Source organism: Trachurus trachurus (genome assembly GCF_905171665.1).
Source record: "Trachurus trachurus genome assembly, chromosome: 8".
Classification (NCBI taxonomy): domain Eukaryota; kingdom Metazoa; phylum Chordata; class Actinopteri; order Carangiformes; family Carangidae; genus Trachurus; species Trachurus trachurus.
Genome location: NC_139905.1, coordinates 18,460,775 through 18,475,541, shown reverse-complemented (window position 1 = coordinate 18,475,541; position 14,767 = coordinate 18,460,775). Strand labels below are relative to the sequence as shown.

General features: G+C 39.3%; 1 protein-coding gene across 1 annotated transcript; it reads left to right on the top strand.

The window, feature by feature from the left end:
• Nucleotides 1-8,103: 8,103 nt before the first annotated feature.
• On the top strand, nt 8,104-11,747 carry LOC310990347 (somatostatin receptor type 5-like; the record flags this gene model as incomplete). The annotated part of the gene is made up of 4 exons (XM_083977693.1): nt 8,104-8,230; nt 9,924-10,640; nt 10,753-11,097; nt 11,673-11,747. The coding sequence occupies exons 2-4, from the start codon at nt 9,945-9,947 to the stop codon at nt 11,745-11,747; spliced, it is 1,116 nt and encodes a 371-aa protein (XP_083833819.1). The 5' UTR covers nt 8,104-8,230; nt 9,924-9,944.
• Between the last annotated feature and the right edge of the window lie 3,020 nt (nt 11,748-14,767).

The following is a 14,767-nucleotide window of genomic DNA, read 5'->3' as shown; positions in this document are numbered from 1 at the left end:
TATCCATTTGCAACCGTTATATGGACATGCAGTGCTGCACGGAGCCCCGCTGTAACTCAGAGAAGGCACGGAGGACTCTGAAACTTCTCCCAGCCCTTAGTCGACATGAGGGTGAGTAGATAATGAGTGAAATTTAAATTTTGAGTGAACTATCACTTTAAGATATTAAAGCATTCCAATTATCTCTAAATTTGTTTTACCCCTTGTTCGATCTTGAGTATCAAAATTGTTTTACATTTTAAAAGTTTTGAAACATTTGCATAACTTCAATGATGCAAAGTGCTCATGTGTTAAACCCAAGGACGTTGTGCATAATAAAGAAATATTTTGTGGCTACCAGCAAGTGTGGGGGCATACCCTCTCATATTTCTTAAAGATATTTCCATGTGGGGACATAAATCATTAAATAGAAAGTGCCAAACTTCCCTCAATTCATTTATACCACTTTACCCCAATTCATTATATTGAATTTAGGCAGTTTATTCAGGAACCTGTGTGAGTAACTCTGTGTTATGTTGTCAGTGGCAAATAAAACACCTTGCTTCACATACAGTATAGATTTTATACTTTTTCTTTTATTATTATTACCAAAAATCCTCTGACCCATTTTAAAAGTCTCCTCAGGTCTTTGTGTCCAAAAGCAGTTAACACTCCATCATCATCCTCCAAAAATAATGCAGATGCCCTTTGGAGCAACCAGTGACAAGATGCATCATCCCTCAGGTTCCAGCGAAAACTGGGCTCTTGGTGTTGTTATCATGTCTATTTATGGTTATAAAATGTGTTTTTTAGTCATAGCTGTTGATCGGGGTATACAGTGTAGATTCTTGAACACGACATCAGAGAACAGAGGAAAAATGTTTCACAGATGCGATCTGAAATATTTTGCATGTGTTACTTTTTTTTCTAAATCAGAAATTAGCCTTTAACCCTGAATCTTTGTGCACAAATCGTTTAATGACATGCATGTCCCTGAAGTCTGAGCAGTCTTTCAACATCCTTGCCCAGCCACATGCTGTGATTCACTGAGGTGAGCCCAACAGATAAGCAGAGTCGCACGGGGAACAGTGTATGAGTCACTTGCTTTCACACCTACCCCGTTTCCTTTTCCGTGGTCATTATCTTCTATTACACTTCTACTCTGATTAGTGGCCTTTGATTCAACTGTGCAGCAATCAGAGTCTCAACCCCTTCTGGGACTGGAGGAGTGCATCGTGAGAATGAATCACCGTAAATAAGATGGAACTACTTCACATGTCTCAGAGCATAAAAATCTATGTATTTGAATAACATGCATGTACCTGCATGTTAGCACTGTGCATAATGGTTTAGGTTCATTAGTATGGAAGCGTATTGCATTCATTCGAGTAATTTATTTTTTGGTTTGTTTTTTTGAATATTTATTTCTGTTTTTCGGACTAATTTTTTTCTGTTTTTCGTCGTGATATTTTTCTGTTTTTCGTGGTAATTTTTTTCTTCCTGTTTTTCAGGGTAATTTTTTTCTGACTTAACGAGATTTCAAAATCCTGCGAGAAGAAAAGAAAAGAAACAAACCAAAAATAAATTACTCAAACAGGATTTTTTTTTATTATTCAAGTGAATGCAAAACTCTTCCGTACATTAGTGATATACTTTATTGTACAAATAGCAAGCTGAAGCCCTGTTTCTTTCTTTAAACAGCTACAGTACCATCTGTTTCACATTAGTCAGTCTATTTACAGTACCACTGCAGAACTCAAACAATGTGAATACATCTTTTTTATTTTAATATGATATGATAAAATCCAGACAGTAACATTTTATCATATTTTCACTTTTTACTGTGTAGAATTGTTACTCTTTGTAGTAGGCATTTATCTGTCATCATCAACTTGAATATTTCTGAATAAACTAAGAGTTCTCTTTAATAACAACGGTTATAAGCAGCCACAGAAGTATTTCATTAATGGAGTTGACCTTGAAAAGTCTTTGTTATCTTACATCCAAGTGTTCACATGATGGTTCATTGTCAGATTTGAGTTCAGGATTTTCTGCTCTGACAGCAGTCCCCATAAATTTGAAGGCAGCACTGAAGAACAGAAGACCCCAGGGCTATGTCAAACCGTCACCAATCAAATCACGCTAACTCACTTATCCTTATATACGGCCCAGCTGCTCGGCCAAGTAATGCTGTTTGTTTGTGTGTGTGTGTGTGTGTGTGTGTGTGTGTGTGTGTGTGTGTGTGTGTGTGTGTGTGTGTGTGTGTGTGTGTGTGTGTGTGTGTGTGTGTGTGCTACATTAACTGTCATCTCTCACAGTAATTAGTTTACAGTGGCAAGAAATAGTATGTGAACTGTCTTGAATGACCAGGTTTTTGTTGATTGACGAAAATTATTCTTATCTTCATCCAAGCCACAAAAATAGTGTCTTAATTGAATGCAGTCATTACACATTTACAGCACTGGTGGATAAAAAACGTGAATTGATCCTCACAGCTTTATTCCTACAGCTGATGATTCGTCCTTAGCAGCTTCAGTTTAGCCAGAACGTTTTCTGTCCAACCAGCTCAACTTCTCAAATTGATAAACAGAGGTCATGTACTTTTTGTGCTGCTGTATATCAAAATCTTGCCATACCTAGTTTTAAAAAAAACAATGCATTTTAATACATATAAGATATATATATATATATATATATATATATATATATATATATATATATATATATATATATATATATATATATATATATATATATATATATATATATATATAGATATAGATATAGATATAGATATATATAGATAGATATAAAACATATACATGTAGCCTTTGTATGATATTCACACTGTATTTTAATTTCCGCACCCTAAAAAATAGAACCTGACCAGTGCCACAGCCTCAATTATTCACTGTCACTTCAACTGAGCTGTTTAATTATCTTGGTCTGCTCTAAATGAAAGCTGAAACGATGATTTATAATATTTCTATGTTTAGTCATTGTGCACATTCATGCTTCTCTGCAGAAACCTCAGGTGTTTGGAGAAAACAAATCAAGGGAGGAAATATACTATCTTGTATCTTGTATCCCTAGGTCTAGTGACAGTAACTATTGTACAATACACCACTATATCAACATTATATCAAAAGTATAAAAACAAGAACCAAATCTACAGTTGATAGGTGTTGACTGTAGTAGAAATCAAAACATAATATTTCGCTGTAACAAACTTTTTTAAAGAAACAACTAAATTCTACAGTGAAAAATGGCTGTTGTTTCCAGAATTTTACTGCTAATACTGTAAAAGGATATTAGTGCTGCAAATAAGAACCTTCTATCATATAAATACAAGTTTTTACCATCAGAAATTGTATTGTTTTCCCATAAAATGAAGGTAAAAATCAAACACCATTCTCCAAACACCTGAGGTATCAAGAGCCCCAGATAGGTCTGCCAGATAGACCATTTGTGGAGAAGCGCTAAGCTTGACAGCTGCAGTCGAGAGTTGCACAATCTCTGTCTTGAGCTCAGCAGTCGATTCCAGCTCTCAAGAGCTGCATGTGCTGCTTTCCCATCTTGCCTGACACTCACTTGATATCCCAGGTCTTAATCAGACAAACCCTGAGGGGCACGACCTCTTCTGACTGTAGATTGAGGAGTCAGTATTTTTTTCTCCAGCTCTCCAAAAATTTTACTCTATATTCTCTATATATCTATATCATCATCAGTTGTACTAGTAATAATAGTAGTAGTAGTAATCTAGCTAAGAAATGTACAGCAAGTAATCATAAAATTACTCAATATGTCACCAGAGACTAAGGAATCATCTTAATTTGAAACACTGATCTAATTAACAACAATAGTACAGCCAGAATATTTAAATTTAAAAATGTTATTTGCCACACACAAATCATGTTTATGTTTTGATTTTGTGGTTTGGCCTGTTGCACAACCCACCGCTATCTCCTAGTCACAAAGTCATTTCGACATCCAGGTTGCCAGTTACCACTGAGCTTCAGCTACAAGCATAAGAAGACCTTGCTATGACAGAGAATCAAAGCAGAATCAAAGAAGGGCCGACACGTAGACACAAACAGTTCAAACCCTAAACTTGTGGAAGGAAGTCGTGGTACCCTGAGAATATGGGAAGGCACACGGAGGACATGCACCTAGAAAGGCTTCAGGCATGGGAATCGAATCCAGAAGCTAACTGCAGCACCACCATGCTGCCCAGTTATACAACAACATACAGGACAAATAAAACAAGCATTAAGATTTCTGCCATACCACTTATTTCTTAGATACCTTTCTATTACATACACTTAAGTGCATATAGCCTATTTTGAGCTCTTTCCACTCCCTCTCTAGGAGGTTTACTGTAAATACATGCTGACACTGTTACTTCTGTAAAAGCTAAAAGCTGCACAAAGGCTGAGTGATATGTCCGTGCTTCATTCACAGAGTAACAACTCTAAAAGATAGTGTCCTGGCTGCCTGGCAAGTTGTTATTATGACTGTCAAATTGGTTTACTTTGACAATAACATGCACCCTTTCAGTCTTCTTTAGTTAACTCCTCTGATTTCCCCCAGGGGGAAAAGAACCAACAGCATAGGGTTTAATGGAAATAGTGGTGGAAAAATACAGAACTGCTGACATTCTAGACATTTTTGATTCTTATCCATCATACAACACCCTCAAGGAGGTTGTTGATCAAATTCAAATTTCAAAGCACGACAGCAAGGCCAAACATACAGTATAGAGACATAAGGGACTATCTTCAGCAACATGAAGAACGAGGAGGTTTCGAAGTGTTGAGCGGATGAACCCTTTCTAGATCCCCCATTCCTCACAGAACCGTTTGAAACCATAGATTCACCAGTTTTCACCATTGTAGTTGCTGTTGACATCACCCACCCAGTTTGGCATCTCAACAGCTAGCTAGCAAATGTTAGAGCTGTGTTGGTTGAATCTGATAAAAAAAAGCCAAGTCTTGTTTATTTTCACACAGTGGATTTTTGCAGAAAAACAACCTCAAATTAGTTTGTATTATGTTAATGAACTAGCAGCACAATTATGCAGTTCCTTTTCATGTAAAGTCTACTGTAGCTATCTGATGTCTGTGTGGAGATAAACTGCTACATTGACTAACTAATGCACAATTCTAGTAACAGTTGGTCTTTGCTGTTGGTTGTTTTTTCCCCACCACAACAACAGGCAGCCCAGTGCATCTTCACAATACTAAATCAAAACTGTGTCTGAGGATGTTACATGGTCAGATCACGGGCTTTAACACTGACTCATCCATCAGTGCTGTGTGTCATCCAAGTTTTCCAAACAACCAGTTCATCTTCAAAACTGTTAATTGCTGTTAATAAGCAGAAAAGAGTCAGAAGCCGGCTTTGAGAGGACACACAGAGAGACTGATTGATTGTTCGTCTTCTGTGCGTGACCACTTTTAAGATTACTTCACTGTCTTCAAACACAGCGGTGGCCACTGAGCTGCCACTTTGGACATCATCTCATTAATTTCTTTCTTTCTTTCTTTCTTTCTTTCTTTCTTTCTTTCTTTCTTTCTTATCTAATCAACCCTCCACACACACAGAAAAACATGCGTATATGCACTTCTCCTCTTGATGATCAGAGGTTGAGTATTATCGATTGAGCTCGTTGGATAGCACCTCTGGGCCACAACCACCACAAACATATGAGTTGCATTCCTGCTACCTTGAGAGAGTTCTCCCATCGATCCCTGCCAGCTTTTTTTCTTTGTCGTCAGCCAGACAAAAGTCGGTGACTGACACCACTCTGATATGATCTCAGTACACGTGCCCACAGAGAAGAGGCTTGATATAGAAAGGCAGGAGATGCATGCAAAACGCTCGAAGCCAGAGTGACTCATCTGAGCAACAGAGCGATAGAGAGTGAGGAGAAAGAGCAGGGCTGTCTGGAGAAAAGAGAAGCCATTGCTGTCTGATTCTCTCAGAAATATGTGAAAAGCAGGCCAATAGGGGCTCGAAACAGAAATAAAAAAACAATAACAAAAACCATATCAAGATCAAATAAATGCAAAGAAGAATAGCTTTTACAATACAGCATCAGAAACAAACTATACAGAGAACTTGGTATGCACTGTAGTGTGTGTGTGTGTAGGTGATTACTTTTCGTTCTCATTACCAGCGTACACAAAACTTAATCCTGAGTGACAAAAAAAAAATCAACAACCACAAACTTCACAGTCTTTGTTTGCTCTGCATTGTAGAAGCTGTGTGCATTCCTCTGCAGTGTGTTAATTTAGCAGATGCAGTTATTACAGTCCAATCTCAGCCTGTGGTGAAAATGGTGGAGTGCTTCATTCTTTAGATTAGTTAAAAAGAGACTAATCTTTGCAAGGAAATTCAATCACTGCATCAAATGTAATGAACACAGAATATGAGATAAGCGATATAACAAAAAGGGCATTTAAGGACAATCTGGTGGACACAAAAAACCGAAATAGAGGAAGAGTTGTGTCGGGACTCATCAATGAATTGTCAGATACTGTTGTGTAAAAGGTGTGTTGTACTGGGGTTAATCAGATACACTTAATAAAGTTTAATACTGAAGTAATGAGTAACGTAATATACAGTAATACCCATTATGTTTCTGGAGTCATGTCAATTAGAGTGGATTAAAAATGTTGGTGGTATCTGTCGTCACTTGAGGTCTTCTGGCCCACCAGACTTCACACAGCTCCCTCCAGAAGACTTCATACAACTTCATCCACACACATGTACAACCAACACGTACAACAGACTGGACTCAAATCAGTTGAGGTGTCCCCTTCAATAGATTTACTGTGCCTTTTAATCTGGTTTAACAAATAATACATGGGACATTTCCTTTAACACCAACAGCCATTGTTGCCCACTACAGATTCCTGAAGAGACTGTTTATTTTTACAATTATGGACAAATGGCTTCATCTGTCAGGTAACTGAAAATTCGGTGGGATTAGAAATACACTTGTCGACATAGTCACTGCACCCACACCTGAGAAAATACAGTGTAAATGAGCCATATCATTATCTTGGCATCCTGAGTTCCTCTACACACCACAGTCCCCGCAGGGCAAGCCTCCATACACAGCTGTGTGCAAGTGTTTACTTGTATACTCACACGTCTGCCCATTTGGTCTGGGTAGGACCGGTCAAACGAGGCCCACGAGGCGAAAGACGTCATCAACTTCCCGCTGTCCCTTATTAACCCCCTTTGATGCTTTAGCCTGATGGAAAATGCAGAAATGGAGTACATACTGTATACATGTACACATACAGACAAGTACACACATACACACATGCACACACATCTCCTGTACCTGTTCCCTAGACTGACCATAAACAGGCCCAAGTGGGGCATTTGTTTCGTATGTGTGAGTGTGTCTGCATAGTGTGGTAGCCTGTTGTTAACGCTGCACTCGCCTGGATGACAACAACATGAAGCTAATGGCTTAAAAGTAGGCAGCTTTCCCAGGCAATTACCATCAAATCTCTCCCTCAGCATGCAATCTCATCCTCCTGCCACTGTTTTTCCATCTCACCCTAATTTCTCTCCCTCCTTCTCAGGTGCCCCTGGCCATCAAGGTGATTTATTCCCCAGGCTCGATCCAGGCATTGCTCCATTTCCTTTGTCTGTCTCTTACACACATAAGGAGGGAAACACAAAAAAAAGTTATGGTCACTGTCTGATTTACTGGAAACAATTTTTTATTGTCTCTGCTGCACAGGATAAGGAGAGAAAGATAAAGGTGTAAGCTTTTACACCAAAAACTGGTTTTGGCTGTGAGGTGGTTACATCCACCAATGGGTGGGTCGCTCACGCATCAAGGCGGGGTGATGTTCTCCACATAAATGGTGCACGGAGACACTTCATGGCACTGTGGGTGACTGAGTCTGCAGACGAGGAGCATATTTAACCTCGCATTTAATCGGATTTACGTCAGAGCCGAACTGTGAGGAAAATCCTGGAAAATTAAAGATGCTCGTTTTTGCGCCTCTGACTGTGGAGATTTGAGCGCTGCTGACCTCAGGACAATGCCTCAAGATGAAAAGTCAAGTGTAAGGTGGTTTCTCTCTCGAGCGACGTGGGGAAAGAGCGAGACGGGCGATTTCGACTTTGGAAAGAGCGCAGGTTTCCAAAACCGCATGAATTGTGCAGGAGAGGCGCATCACGCCACCGGATAGTGGAGAGGACCAAGGCGCACGGGAGCGCACAGGTAGGTTGAATCCCATCAATGAAGGTCACAGCGTAAGAAAAGTGTGTTTGCGCAGTGACATTTGAAGTCTTGTTGAGTTAGGGGGAGGACGTAAAATCAGTTTTTTAATCAAAGTTTATTCGAGTCCTTTATATTATGAAATCTTTTTTTTTATTTGGAAAAATGTAATATCTCATTAATCTCAGCCAGGAGCTATTCAGTGGCTCTTCTGACTGTTGGCTGTTGCTATTATTGTTTTGCTGGGCAAAAATGTCAAGCCCGACTCAGTCTGAAGGGGACAGGGGCTTTGAGTGTTTGTTTTCTCAACAACACGCTGCGGGCTCCGAGTCACTCCCGTGTTTTGGAGCGCGGTTCAGTGAGTCTGCACGTCACACCATTTATTTGTGCAACACATCTTCACAGCCTCGGGTTGCAACGTCTGACGGCTGGCGGGTGTAAGATTATTATAATTTTAGGTCACCTACAAGGCACCATGAGGACATGTGAAGACCAGTGGCAACACAAATTAATTATTAGATAGGACAGTTGGTTGTAGTTCTCATCCTATTTATGCTTTCTGTAATATAAAAAAAACCCATATAGAATAAGAATTGGGTAATAATGATAATGAACATTTATTTGGGATTATATAGGTTCCATATCAAATATGACACAAGGTTCACATTATCTAATTAACACATTTCATCAAAGCTTGACAAAAAAAAACCACCGTGATATACTTTAAATTTGCTTAAGCTTTTCTCTAGATTTAAGTCCAGAATGGACTACAAATAGAGAGAGGAGAGTGAATTTCCAAACATCAAGCAAATGCAGTGAATGCTGTTTGCATTTGCTTTGCAGTAAAAGGTAAAAAAGGAAAAAGAAAGAAAGAAAGAAAGAAAGAAAGAAAGAAAGAAAGAAAGAAAGAAAGAAAGAAAGAAAGAAAGAAAGAAAGAAAGACACAGGTCCAGAGTCATTCTATGTCCACTGAAGCTGCTCAGCTTGATCTCAAATTTGCTGATTGTCCAAGTTCTTTGAATGATTTGCATGAACTCTGACAAGCAAAGTCGGAGCAGACATCCATGCTGTCATCTGGTAAAGTCGCCCTCTGAGTCTTGGAGTTGTATCTCAGACGTCTTTCATCAGAAGCTGCTCCACAGGACTCTGCTCTCACTCTGCATCACAAATCTGCACAGTATGGGAGACAATGATTCCTTCCTGTTGTGAATTTATTTTAACCACAATTTAGTCTAAATTTGTACTCAGTTATTTTAAAAAATCTTTACCTTTTGCAAAAAATAGTTTGGCCCAAGGACGTACCTAAACAGTTAACATTATGTCATTGTACTGTAGCACTTAAAGGGCGCTGGCTGTTCTGCACTTGACTGCAGATCTTTTTTCCATTATGGACATCCAATCCAATGGCATTGACAAAATTTTAAACCAATTTAACTAATGTCGTCTTCTTCTAATGTGCAACCTACTATTAAGAGAAATGGCGTGATGAGTGGAAAGTTTCTCTTCTCCCTTGGTAAATATGGGTATCTTGTCCAGACAGCAGCTATGTGTTGATGTGTGTTCAGTGCAAAAGGTGGACATAATTTAGATTAGACATAAGCAGATATTATCAGAGCCTTAGAACATCAATAATACAGAACTTCCTTATATGTAGTGTGATATATGATAACTGTACATTTGTCTTTTCTCTCAAAAGCTTTTTCCTACTGTAATCCATATGGACATCAGCAACATGGACGGCCACAACTGGACATCCGTTTTGGAGAATATCACCATGTCCTCCTCAGAGCCCTTTCCCAGCTACACCTTCAATAATTCCCCAGAAGTTCCTGCACCAATGCCCTTCAGTGTTGTCACCGCAGTCATTTACACCATCGTCTTCATTGTGGGTTTCCTGGGTAACACGCTGGTCATCTATGTGGTGGTCCGCTACGCCAAGATGAAGACTGTAACAAACCTGTACATCCTCAATTTAGCCTTGGCGGATGAACTCTACATCCTGGGAATTCCCTTCCTTGGCACAAATAGTGCGCTTTCCTATTGGCCATATGGGGATTTCTTCTGTAAGGTGTGCATGACTGCTGACACCATGAGCCAGTTCTCTTCCACCTTTTGCCTGACAGTGATGAGCATTGACCGCTGCCTGGCCGTGGTTTATCCTATTCGTAGTGCCAAATGGCGGAAGCCCAAGGTGGCCAAGATTTTAAATGGCATGATGTGGGCTGTGTCTTTCCTCATTGTGCTGCCAGTCACCATCTACTCACATGTACAGGAGAATTTCAACACCTGCAACATAACCTGGCCCGATCCAAATGATTTGTGGTCCATTGTCTTCATCCTCTACACATCCATCTTGGGTTTCTTTGCTCCACTCTTCGTCATCAGCATCTGCTACCTGCTCATTGTTATCAAGGTAAAGTTGTCCTTTGTCTTTTACAAGTGTCTAACTCAATTTTGTAAATTTCCTGCAAGCTTCAGCTCTCAGAATTTCATCTAATCTTTTCTATCAACTTTGTCATTTTCAGGTAAGGTCAGCAGGTGCGCGTGCAGGCCTGACTAAGCGGCGGAAGTCGGAGCGCAAGGTGACACGCATGGTGGTGATCATCGTGTTGGTTTTCTTTTTTTGTTGGCTGCCCTTCTTCACCACCAACATTGTGAATCTGATTTATATCATCCCTGAGAGCAAAAGCACCGCCATAATCTACTTCTCCATGGTCATTCTTACCTACGTCAACTCCTGCGCCAACCCAATCCTCTACGGCTTCCTCTCTGACAACTTCAAGCAGAGCTTCCAGAAGGTGCTCTGCTTCCACAAACCCAATGGTGTCGGCACCACAGACGGGATGGGAGGAAGACAGACTGCACCCAAGGTAAATCACAATCTGATCTTCTGATAATGGCAGATGTTTAACAACAAATATTTTTGAAAAGTCATCCATTTGCAAATACCAACTTCTTCAAATAATTGTCTGATAGTGTGTACTGAGTACGCCTGAAATTTCCATTGAGCCCAACCCAGATTAAGTGTGTCAAGTCCACGGAGAGGCATAATTACTCTGAATTTTGACTGAAACTTTATTATTGAGAATCATTCCAAGTAAAATGTTTCATAGCTTCGTTAAATGTATACATCACCATACACTGAAACGAAATCTGCACTGCACATGTGCTCAAGTGCCATCAGCAGCCCCACTGTCAGAGCACTGTGTCTTTTCTTCAGTGTGAAACTGTGTCCTACAGTGAAGAAGCTCACATTAGATAACAGACAGAAGGAAACTGAACCCCAGGTTATATAGTTCAACAACAACATTTTTTTTCTTCACATAAAATGGGAGGAACCAGCAGCTCAAGTCAACTTTTGGTGTTTTTAAAATCATCAATGATAGCCTACTGTTTTTCACTCTTAATGTCCCTAACATCTGTGTATGTGGTATTGTCTCTCCAGTCTCTCCAGATGGAAGTTGTTTGTGGCCCTGAGAGTGAGCCTTTGGCTACGAAAAAGACAGTGAATGGCCAGTGATCGCTATAACCCACCATGTACCAGTGTGCGAGCTACCATATGGAACTTGAACAATTACCTGGGGACCTTTTATTCATTAGTATGTCCTGTTGTTATTACTGATTCTTCCTCTGTGACTGGGACATATCTGGAGAGGAAGAGAGAAATAATGCTGGAGAGAAAACTACCGACAGTACTGAGAGCTCTGCATTTTCATTTTGAAGGCTACTCTATGTCTTTGTACTGTCACAGGATTGACTGCATTGATATACAATTAGTTTATGTAATGATGTATGATCACTGAAGAATAAGACTTTTAAATGCTGTAAATTCTCGAACAGTTCTACAGGAAACCAGGCTTTTACTGTTAATGCACAATAACATTTGCTTTCTTAATTATTTTTTATTGTTATTTGATCATATCATAGTAACAATCATTACTCCTCTGATCTGCTCTTGATTTATAGGCTATGATGCTGTTGTTATAATTGAACACCTCCTACATGTTGCCTGTTGCCTTGAAAAATGTACTAAAAAAAACAACAATATTTCTGCCAAAGCAACAGTTAAATGTTTTGAAAATCCACCCATCCGTTAGCTATACGGCTACTTTGAAGAGGGTCTGGAGCCGATCCCAGTTGACCATGGTTGATGGTTTGGTATACCATGGACAGGTTGCCAGTGTATCATGCTTTCATAATCTTTCCATTCGAATCAGATGAGAAGACTGTTTGTACAACAAGCAGGTTAGCTGAGCCAAAACTGGAAACAACAGGGGAAAAAATAGCTTTTCCTGTTCCTTTCCTGCGTCCTGGGGCCCAAAAAACAGCAGGTAGCCCCTAGAAGCCCCCTTGTTGTAATATGTGTTCATTATTGAGCTCTAGGTGCTATAGATTGGATTTGAAATGCAGAGAATGGCTGTACCCCTGTTTCCAGTTTTTTGCACTCAGCAACTAAGCTACTGTATCTGTCTCCTGACAGCAGTCTTATTAGCCTATAGTTTAAGTGAAGTGTAAGTGAAAAATACTTAAATATTTCTCAAGCTCATGTTCTCATGTTAATTATCACTTGTCAATGTTAAAAAAAAATCTGTGAGCATCATTACAGTGGCTATCTCCTAGATAACTAACAGAGTAGGCCATACAGCACATTACCAACAACTCCTCCAAACAAAACAACCATGTAGGGTGTTTTTCAACTCACTAGGACCCAGACTATCTACTGAAATAGTAACATGGTTAACTTTGTGTTTGTTTTTTGTTTGTTTTTTTAGGTCTTTGGGTTAAGACAAACAATTTAACTAGTTTCACGCAAGAATTGAACATCATCCTTTGGCGCTCTTTTGCTCCTGTCATAATTAGCTACTACAGCCACTAGATGTCGCCTAACACCAAAATGTATACTGTAGGTAATAATACGTAACCTGCTGTGAGGGGGTCTTTATTTTACAGGAGGATAGTCTTAAGCTAATTATGCTCTAACTTCTGTTTCACTATGACTTTCACTGACAGCCATGTGAATGGTATAAATCTTCCCATCTAAGTCTCTGCTAGCAAGAAAACAAGTGCATTTCGCAAAAAGTCTGACCATGTCTTTAGAAGGTAATAGCAACAGAGAGATATAGGCTACTGTAGTTGCCTGTAAAATGTGCATTACACTGCATTTACCATGTCAGCCATGAGAGTCCTGCTAATTTCACCCGCTTTGGGATTAGATTTGAGAATTTACAGTATTCAATTTGAACTGGTTTAACCAGAGTGATAGCTGTTCTGCTGGTTGAAATATTTTTGATGGCCTTGACTCTTGTAGCCTATTTCTTTTGACTTGTTTGTATCGACAGGCTTTTTGTGACATTTTGACTTAAACGTTACAAAGCTGTGAAAAATGCCTTGAAATAGCACAGCCAAGTATTGTCCTCTATAGTGGGTCAGTCTCTTTTCTCTCACACTTGTAAAAGAACATGCTGGGCTGGATAACATGCGTTATCATATCTGTTCACCGTGTTTTGCTGCTGGACTGTGAGCTTTGACACGTGATACCAACATCACTTGAAAGCTGCTGGACAACACTGGAGCATCTCCAATGTTGTAACTCACAATGACCATGTTAACGATCAAGGTTTGGTGAATTTGAGCTAATTTGAAAAGCTATGCTGTAAGGTGGAGCCGTGGAAACATGGACATCGTATTTGGACATCTTGATGGATTTATTGTTTAGGCCATTTGAAACACTGTAACTTTTAATATGATAGGGTTTTTTGAATATGGGGGTTTGAGTTCCATGACATTGTTACACACATTTAAAAAAAATGCTAATACAGTTATGTCATTCTGGATATAAATAAACGATCAAGTCTGTTCTGCATGCTGGCCTTGCATTAATCTACAGAGCACAATGTAGGGCTGCTGACATGTGCCTGCATGAAACAAAGCTCTTTTATATATGTATCCTACATTTATCTCACGTACAGACAGTTGGTGTTCATTGTTGCTGTGTCAATGTTCTGGCAGGTTTATGTTTCAGACTGCAGCACTTTATCATAATTTCTAGTTGGAACAGGAAAGTGGCAGCTTTACACTTGAATGTTAATGTCTCTCAATATAAACCAGTTTAGTTTCTTTTTCTTATTTTTGTAAATAAAGTTAAATAAGTATCTGGATGTATTCTGTGTTATCACTCTGCCACAGAGTTAAAAAAAAAAAAAAAAAAAAACCTTTACATACAAAAAATCTGAGAAGCTGACGGCAACAAAGTTTAGCTAGGCTGTTCAAAGTTTCCTTGTGAGCTGACTTTTTGGTGGGGGTTGTTTGTTTGTTTGTTTGTTTGTTTGTTTGTTTGTCTGTTTGATTTTCCGCAGATGAAATGTCTAACCACACTTTTACTGTTACTTAAATAAATGTAACCTTATCAAACCTCAGTGTGGAGTGCACTTTCTAGTGAGTTAAAGCAATCATTTAGTTGATCAATTTCGGGGTAATTTTTATACCCTTACAGAAAATTCCCATGTGAAACCCATACATTATTGAAGTGTCATCCCCTCC